General features: G+C 52.5%; 1 protein-coding gene across 2 annotated transcripts in view; it reads right to left on the reverse strand.

Annotated features, from left to right (window-relative positions):
* Window positions 1-8,602, reverse strand: part of LAPTM4A (lysosomal protein transmembrane 4 alpha) — a 28,257-nt gene extending 19,655 nt beyond the window's left edge. Inside the window, exon 1 of one of the 2 annotated variants that reach the window (XM_072646596.1) lies at window positions 7,971-8,602. In XM_072646596.1, coding sequence (XP_072502697.1) covers window positions 7,971-8,072 — 102 coding nt within the window. In that variant the 5' untranslated portion in view covers window positions 8,073-8,602. The remainder of the gene's footprint in view (window positions 1-7,970) is intronic. The other variant, XM_072646511.1, reaches the window with a different exon arrangement.
* Between the last annotated feature and the right edge of the window lie 939 nt (window positions 8,603-9,541).

The raw sequence follows: 9,541 nt of genomic DNA on the forward strand, positions 1-9,541 counted from the left end.
AATACTGTTGTGTTCTGAGATCAGGAACAGGATGGTTTCAGAAACACCTGGGGAGACCTATATGAACTGATGCAAAATGACGTGAGCAGAATTAGGAGAATATTGTACACAAGTAACAGCAACATTGTAACAGTGATCAACTATGAATGACTTAGCTACTCTAGAGCTATGAGATCTGACACACTGTCTCTTTAAGACCAGAAGGAAGATAACAGCCTCAGTAGTCATGACGGGAATTAGCTTGTATTCCTGGGTTCACAGTATTACCATGACGCCCTACTCCTGGCTAATATATCTGAACCTCAAAACAAGCCTGGGGGGAGATGTCAGTAGGATTATCATCCCCATTTTACAAGTGAGGAAACTGAGATAGAGGTTAAATGTGAGAGATGTGAGGGGATTAGAAAAGCAAGTGACAGTGAAGAATTCAATTCTGGAGCCAGCTCAGTTCCCTTCCTATTTAATTACGGGTCTAGTCTAATTTCTGTCTTTTGAGAAAACTTTATTCAATTGTGGGAGTTGTCAGAACATAGCTTTTGTGGCTGGGAAGCTGGACCATCTCTACCTGCTACTTAGAGAACCTTAACTAAGGATCTAGGTTCTGTTGACGAGAAATCAATCCAGATCCTAAGACCGTTGCAAGGAGTTTTCTCACAATGACACACTTCAAGTGACCCATACGTCTTATCTGAAAACTGGCCCCACAGTGCTCAGTTACTGTTTCCATGTTCCTGACATGAGAAGAGGGGGACACTTCTTTTTCTGATTTTAGGGAAATCTACTTGCTCATGCTTCCCCTCCTAACTTGGAAAGTTCCTACTCTTTCCTCCAATTAGAAATTAGATGACCTAATTCTGTATGCTGATTGTTTTCTTTTAATTAATTGGTCTTATCTGAGTAATTGTTTTTAATGTATAGAAACCTACTTCCCCCGTATCCAAGGTGTAAGTCTGGTCCCAATTTATCACTCAATCAGCATGCTTTGCTTAATCAATCGATATGCTCAGAAGATCAAACTTTTGTTTCCTCAATCATTTCCTCTTTCACCTGCAACAAATGACTTGCCTGGGGTCACACAGCTAATAAATGTCTGAGGCTGGATTGGAACTCAGGTCTCCCTGACTCCAAGTTCTAGGGCTCAATCCTCTGTACCATCAATCATGGATGGTTTTATACTTTAAAACTGCAATTTCAAACCTCATTAGAATGGAAGTTAGTATCTACCACTGGTGGTTTGTATACTATTAATCATGAAATTTCAGACCTCATTAGAATATGTTAGGAAGACTCTAGCAAATGGACAAGGTCAATGAAAATATGTGGCCTAAACCAACACTTCTTAAACTGAGGGTCTTTACCTCCTATGGGAGCACACACAACCCATAGTTTAAGAAGTGCTGAAGGCCCTGGCCTAAACAATCTGAGTCTCAGGTTTTCGGAAAATTCTTTGGAAGGCCGATGTAAATGATGGCATAGGGTAAAGATTACGAAGAAGAGGGCAATAACCTTCCCACACTGACTTGCCCAGGCAAGGATGTTGTCTATGCTGCTTTACAAACCACAGATTTTGTTGATTATGTGAAATAATACAATTACAAATCAATGTAGAGCTTGTTTTACCCCAAAATGTGTGTATGTACATGTATATATGTACATATATATCTTTAAATTACAGCATTTCCTAATGTAATCCTCAGCATCTCTTTTGTACAGGGGCCCATGTGGAGAGCCATTCCCATTAGATCATGTTCTGACAGAGTTTCAGAAGAACTACTCCCTTCCTCTTGGTTTTCCTACGTCCTGTTCCTGCCCCAGAGGCGATCAATCACTCTGGCAGTGGTTGGTTGGTGGCATCCCCTTCAGTTCATTGTCTGTAATTACAAGTGCAGGCCTGCTTTATCTGTGCTCTCTCAGGGCTGGTACGAGCAGAGAGCTCACCGAGGATGCTGGCCTCCAAGAAAAAAGGGCAAGGGCACCTTATGTATCACCACTATCAGCTTCACAGACTAAGAGTACCTCCAACACCAACAGGAAATGGGAGGAGATTGGCTTCCACTCACACCTTTCTAGGAAAGTTTCTTCAATAAAATGTTTCCATGTACATTAAACTGGGAGGCTACACAGGAGTCCTTGCATCATGACGAATTATTAATACAACTAAAATAAATAGTTTTACAAAATTTTAAGCAAATGATAAAAATAACCCCCGGGGCCAAGAGGCCATTAGACACAGAGATGGTGCTGGAGCTAGACTCCTGCCCACACTGTGGACTCTGCAGTTTGTCCAGATGGCCAGGACAGATATTCTGGACTCTGTGGTCAGGGCCCTAGCCACTATGCTCTACATTGCTTCTCAATGGAATGTAAACATTAAAATTTACATTTTTTTGCTAGAAAATATTTTCTTTGTAAGGTACAAATTATAAACAAACCAAATCCATGGAGGAAATCCCATGGGAATGATTCCAGATTTCTCATTCACATAACTACATCTTCCCTATGACTACTTCCTCCTGAGTCTCTAATACTGAAAACTGGCACTGACTCAAGAGAACATCAATGATGGACTTGCACACATGGGAAAGAACGCCAGACATTCCAAGGCTGGACCAGAGATCACCATTCACTAACAATATGATGACCTCTCCAGGCTCTGATGGCTTCCAAGTGCCTTGGGGGAGAGGGTGGGGGTAGAGCCAAGATGTCGGAGTAGAAAGACACATATCCTCTAGCGCTTCCCCCACAGCCCACAAAATACCTGTGAAAATGACTCTCAATAAAGGCTAGAGCAGCAGAAGCCACAGAACAACAGAACTAAAGAGATTTCCAGCTAAAGGTAATCCGAAAGGCTGACGGGAAAGGTCTATCTCACAGGACGCTGAGCAGAGCCCAGCCCTGGCCACGTGACACTGGGAGGAACAGGACCTGAACAGACCTCCAGGGCAGAATTCCCAGCAGGGAGGGTCCCAGATCCCTCAACCCCCAATAGACAAAGAAAGCTCCAAAGGTCAGTGTGGGAGGGCTTTCTCAGCTGGGTGAGAAGAAATGGGGTTCGCCCCATGCGACAGCAGCAACAGCAGGACCAGACTGCAGGTTGCTATGAAGCAACCTGGGTCCATTGTCCAGACAGCTCAGTTTAAAGCCTCTGGCAGTGGAGAGCAGCTGATCGAAACCCCAGCCCCTGAGTGAGTCCCAACCCCCACCCAAAGCCCGGGGAACTGAGCAGCTGAATCTAATCTCTTGACAAAGGATTCAGAAGTCAAGTAACTATCTGGGAAAATGCCCAAAAAAGGGAAAAAAAATAAGACCAGAGAAGATTACTTTCTTGGTGAACAGGTATCTCCTCCCATTCTTTCAGATGAGAAAGAACAAGGCTTACTGTCACAGGAAGTTAAGACCCCGGCCTCCAAAGGGAACTTAAATTGGGTCAGGCAATGGAAAAGCTTGAAAAGTGAGTTAGCAGCTTGCTAAAGGACCAAAAAAAATGCTGAGGAAAATAACACCTTTAAAAAGAGGTCCAAAAAAACCAATGAGAAGAAGGAGGCTTTAAAAAGCAGAATTAGACAAATGGAGAAGGTTCAAAAGCTCACTGAACAAAATAGTTCTCTGAAAGAGAGAATTGAGTTCAGGGAAATGAATGACTATGAGATAAACCAAGCAGTTAAAAACCAAAATCAAAACTTTGAAAAAATAGAAGATAATGTGAAACATCTCAATGGAAAAACAACTGACCTGGGAAATAGATCCAGGAGAGACAATTTAAAAATTATGGGACTACCTAGAAGCCATGATCAAAAAAAGAGCCTAGACATTATCTTCCATGAAATTATTGAGGAAAACTGTCCTGATATTCTAGAACCAGAGGGCAAAATAAATATTGAAAGAATCCATCAATCACCTCCTGAAAGAGACCCGAAAAGAGAAACTCCTAGGAATATTGTGGCCAGATTTCAGAGTTCCAAGGTCAAGGAGAAAATACTGCAAGCAGCTAGAAAGAAACAATTTGAGTATTGTGGAAATACAATCAGGATAATACAGGATCTGGCAGGTTCAAAGTTAAGGGATTGAAGGGCTTGTAATTGGATATTCCATAAGTCAAAGGAACTGGGATTAAAACCAAGAATCACCTACCCAGCAAAACTGAGTATAATACTTCAAGGGAATAAATGGTTATTCAACGATATAGGGAGAGGGTGAAAACCGCTAAGATGGAAAGAAAAGGGCTCCTCAGAAAAGCCCAGTAATCCTGAGGTTTTGCTCCAACTCTGGCTATCCTAATGAAGGGTTCAGATAAGGGTGGAGGTTCACGGCAGCTTGCAGGGCCATTTTACACTTCCACCTCCCATCAACAGAGGGTCCTCCAGAAGGAAGCCACTGACTGGACAAGGAGGCTCAAGGCTATGTAAAAACCAGGGAGGAGGCTCCCAGATGCCCCTGGGGCACCACAAGCTCGGATTTCCTCCAATTTTCTCCAATTTTCCTGGGGGGTAAAGCCTTTAAATGGATGCTTTACTGAGAAGAACGGAGGCCCCCATTTCCTGTTGGTGTCACAAGCAGTGGCAGACAGTAGCCAGTTATTAAAAGTGTCAGAGAAGGCGATCTGAGGTGTGCCACAAACTAACTTCCAATTAACTTTAAAATTTCCAATCAGCAGCTAACCTTAACGCAAATAGGGCATGCCAGACTAACTTTATTTCATTCTTGGCAGAGTAACTAAGCCCAGAAATGGAAGGGGAATATGTGTTTATATGATACCTACTAGGTGTCAGGCACTGTGCTAAGGGTCATCCCTCCCCACCAATATTATCTAATTTGATCCTGAAGGCTGTCATCCTCCTTTTACCTCAGGCAATCTCTAGTGGAGAGCTCCCAGGATCTGAGAGCCAGTTCATATTCTCATCACGGTAGGCTTGTCAAACTGGCTGACGTTTTACACAAAGCTGGGAGAAGAGCCAGTCCTGAGTACTGGTCAGCATCCAAAGAGACCTCAACAGGACAGAGAACTGAGAAGTCCTGGAAATTTGTTGGGGGAAAATAGCAGTCTTAGACTTGGGCAAGCTTACATGCCGTCACTATGAGTCAGCAGAGGGATGCAGCTCATAAGGAAGCTTCTAGATGACAGGAAGAGGCCAGAGCTCTTGTCATACAAGGGGAAATGGAGAAAAGTGAGGAATGTTTAGCCTGGAGAAGATCTGAGAAAGAACAGGGGAAGACAGGGCACAGACAGTTGTAGCTGAGCCAGGGCACTAGGAGAGGATTTAAGATGTGAAGGGAGAGGTGAAGCCTGGGAAAACTCCCCAATGATCAGGTGGCCTGGCTCTCCCTGAGCTGAGGAGGACCACTGCTGAGCATGCAGGGATTCTGTTCATACACTGTGGCATTCGAGGTTCTGAGGTCCCCTAAGGCTCTCCAATTCTATGGTGCTGGTCTCAAATGTGGACCAGGGTTTGTCCTGCCTGGAAAAGGAGAACACAAGCTGGCTTCTCCAGGCATACTGGGCTTCATCCCCTCTCATTTCAACCTGTCTGGGGTCTACCTTCAGCAGCAGGATCTTTAGGTTAAAGGGTATGGAAGCCTGGTCCCCTCCTTGGCATTATTCTGAGCTACTTTACGGAATGTCAACAAACACTTTTGAAATGCCTAACTCAGGCAAGGAAGAGAACCAAAATGCCAAGGAAACAGCCTCCCTGCCTTCAAAGCAAGTAGACTCAGTAAAACAGAGCTAGAAGTGGGGGCAGAGATGTAGGAAATGCCAGGCCAGGCCGGCCCAGGCTCCCCTCCTCCCCCGGGAGCTCCCTTCTTCCGAGGCCTCTGACAGCACTCATGTGGCCCTAGGAAGGCTTCCTCCATCCAACAGGACCAGGCTTTTTCTCTCTTTTTGTTTCCTTGCTTCCACATTCATTCTGAGCAGGAAGCAGGGGCTGGGGACAGAGAGACAAAACCAAAGCCCTGCTCTCTAGAAACTGAGGAAGACAAGGTATAACTTACTAAGTAAATGCAAACCATCTGGGGTGGGGGGTGCCAGGTGCTTGAGCCCTGGACAGGGAGCTCCCACACAGGTAACTCCAGGTTCAGGGACCCAGCCTCCACACCACTTTGGAATCAATGATCCCATGTGACCTTTCAGGCCTTAGGATCCTAGGGGGGGAAGAGGGAAGGGGGAGGAAGACCTGATCAGGGCCCTGAGAGAAGCTGGGGAAGATGGGAAGCAGAGGGGAGCACAGAGTGCTCAGCCAGGGCAAAGTGGAGATGGGGATGAAAGGGGGTGATGTCCAGAAAAGCAGGCCAGCTTGGTGGGCCCAGGGAGCACGTGGAGAAAAGACAGCCAGGCCAGATGAATGCCAGAGCCTGTGCCTTACTGGTGAGCTTAGAGGGTAGGGCTCAGGTCTGGGCTTAGGAATAAACACTGGGGAGACCCCTCTCAATTCTGAAACCATGAGAGTCTCTGTGCACATTTCCTGTAAAAACCTGAGATCAGCCTGGCTTTCCTTCCCCTCCCCGTCCCCCTCCATTCTCAAGCTTTCTACTACGAAAGAAACACTGGCCTATCCCAGGACCAGGAGACTTCCACTCCAACGCCTTCATCTGACAGACAAGGACAACTGAGGCTGAGGGCACTGATGACTGACCCTGCTGGTGTCTGTGGCAGCTTCTGAAGCCCCTCCCTATTCAACCCAGTGAGCAGTCCTCGGTCTGGAAGAGGTTAGGCCCAGGGCATCCGAGACAGGCTGTATCATTCCTTAAGAACAGGATTGGTTAGGGCCTGGTAAAAGATAATCACAGATTTGCAAAGGAGCAAAAAGATTATTGTTCTTCGTTAACAATAAACTTACAGAGTCAGCAAAGGAGGACTGCACAGGGCTTTTCTTCCTCCCCAAGCCTCAGCCTATCAATGAATCTTTCAGTTCCTTAAGATACAAGGCAAGACCAAGCAGCCACGAACACTCCCTGGCCACGCAAGGGGGAGGAGAGGTGACCGGAGGAGGAGACAAATGGACGTGGGCGCTGGTCAGTGTGGGCCGGAGAATGACCAACACCACTCTGTCACCAGCACCAGAGGGGCCCAGACAGCCACAATCCATGGCCTGGGGGGGCGGGGGGGGGGGGGGGGCCGTGCTCCTGAGCCACGGGGTCTCAGCCCATATCGGCCTGGGTGAAGCCAGTGCCCCGGGCTCCCCCAGAGCTCCCCGAGGCCTCGCCCGCACAGCTGGCCATGCCCAGGGTTCAGGGACGGTGACCTCCAACTGCCCAAGCAGAACCGGACACCAGCTCAGTCAGGGCCCCAGCAGGAGAGTCTGGCGCTGGGGCCCCGCAGCTCTGCCCAAGTCCGATCACCTAAGCAGCGAGGAGGCCCTGGGTTCAGATCCTGCCTCCAAGGTCCGGGGCAAGTCCGGCCCTCTTCTAGCCTCAGGTCTTCCACCTGTAAGAGGGGCTCCCCCAGGCCCATCGCGGGGCACGCGGAGATGCCCACGGAGGAGGGTGTCTCGCGTCTCTCCGGCCACCCTCTCCCAAGCCCCTGGACTTCCCACGCGGGCAACGGCCCGTCGCCCTCGCAGCCTCAGTTTCCCTGCCTGTAAAACGGGGGGCGCGGCCTAGGGCTAACTTCGGCGGGGGCATTCTGGGGGCCTCGGAAATTCTTGGCCCGAAGTCCCGAGTCCCCGCTACAGACAAACCCGGAGGACCGGACGAGCCTCCCCCTGGCAAACGCAGCTCCCGAACCCCTTTACGCATGCGCGAGAGCAAGCCAGCTTTAAAGCCCGTCCAAGCCCACCACGGCGCATGCGCGTTCCCAAAAAAAAGGAGGTCATAGCCGCTCGCTACGACGCGGTCCTACCGTCCCCAACGCGCAAGCGTAACACTCGGAGTCGTTAGCCCTCCCCACTTGCCGCCCCGGGCGCATGCGCAGAAGCGCAAAGGCGTTCATTTCGTCCCCACCCCTCTCACTCCGCCCCCTCCCCCCGCGGGCTCACCATGTACCAGGTCCCCAGGATGATGGTCCCAGTGCGGACATGGCAACAGCCGCAGCACCAGGTGCTGTAAAATCGGTCCCCGCGGCTCCGTTTGAACGTCATGGGCGCGGTCGGTCGCCTGACGGCCTCACACCAAAGGGCCGGCTTCCTGGCTGTCGAGCGATCCGACACCCTCGGCCTCCGAGCTCCTCTGCCACCGCCGCAGACTGCTCCGCAGGCCGCCTCCCCCTCCGGCCCCGCCCCAAGTCCTCGGGGCGCCTGCGCGTCGGGCCGCCGTGCGGCCCCGCCCTCGGCCCCGCCCCTCGGCCAGGGCCCAATGGAATGGGGCGTGGAAAGGCGGGTGCCGGGACCCACGCGCCTCGCCCAATCAAGAGAGGCCTCCGGTGCCCGCCCCCTCCCCCGGCCTTTGGGCTGGCGCAGCAAGGCAATGGCGGCCCGTTTGCGTACGTGGAGGGCACTGGGCGTCTTCGGGAAGGGGGTGGGGTTAGCCCGACTGCCCCGAGGTCAGGCCTTCTCCCGCCCCCGAGAACTGGGGACCTAAGCAGGAAGGGACGCGGGCTGGGGGTCGGGCCTTGCGAGCGGGGAGGGCCCACGGAGGCGGTGGCGTGGCGAGGCGAGGCTGACCTGGGGGGGCACGTGACTGGGGACGGGGCGGCGATGACGTCACCTGCGCCCGCCTCCGGGGCGGGGCCGAGAAGCACGCGAGGACAATAACACGGAGAGTGACGTCGGCGCTTCCCGGTGTAATTGAGCATGAAAACGCCCACCCCCTGGTGTGCGACCGTTCAGTTCGCCGTCTGTGACTGTCCGCCGGGCATGCCGGGCGCAGGGGCCCTCCTGCCCTTCCCTGCGTTCTCGAGCTGAGGCTCCGGGGCCCCCCTCACCTCCGCCCCCGATGCCCCTCGGGCCCCGGCTGCGATCCCGCCCCGGACCCGCAGTCAGCATCCAGGCCTTGGCCCAGCCTAAGGCAGACCGTGGCACGAGGAGAGCGAGCCCGGAGCCCTCCAGGGCCGACCCCCTCGGGACCTTCCCGGAGCTGCCCCGGACCGCGATCGGCGTCTTCGTTAACGGGATCCGCTCCCAGAGCGGGGCGGGGCGGGGCGGGAGGCCGGACCCCCCGGGACGCCATGGGACCCCACCGACCCCCCGGGACCCCACCGGACCTCGCCGGCCCCATCGGCCCCCATCGGGACCCCACCGGACCTCGCCGGCCCCATCGGCCCCCATCGGCCCCCCCGGGACCCCACCGGGCCCCATCGGACCCCACCGACCCCCCGGGACCCCACCGGACCTCGCCGGCCCCATCGGACCCCCCGGGACCCCATCGGACCCCACCGGGCTGGGCCCTCCACCCCCGAGCCTTCCCTCCTGCCCTCCTGTTTTCCTGACGGTATGAACCGAAGCCTTTCAGCCCCGGTTTCCTTTGGCCTCCCCGCAGCGTCCTGGAGACCCGGCCTAGGACCACCTCCGGTGGTTAGGGGAGGCGGTGGTGTTAAAAGGAGGAGGCCCACCTCCCCCCAGGCCGCCCATCTTGGCCTGCTGTGGCACACTGGCACTTGCCCGGTGCCCGC

This window comes from Notamacropus eugenii, chromosome 1, assembly GCF_028372415.1.
Source record: "Notamacropus eugenii isolate mMacEug1 chromosome 1, mMacEug1.pri_v2, whole genome shotgun sequence".
NCBI classification, from domain to species: Eukaryota; Metazoa; Chordata; class Mammalia; order Diprotodontia; family Macropodidae; genus Notamacropus; species Notamacropus eugenii.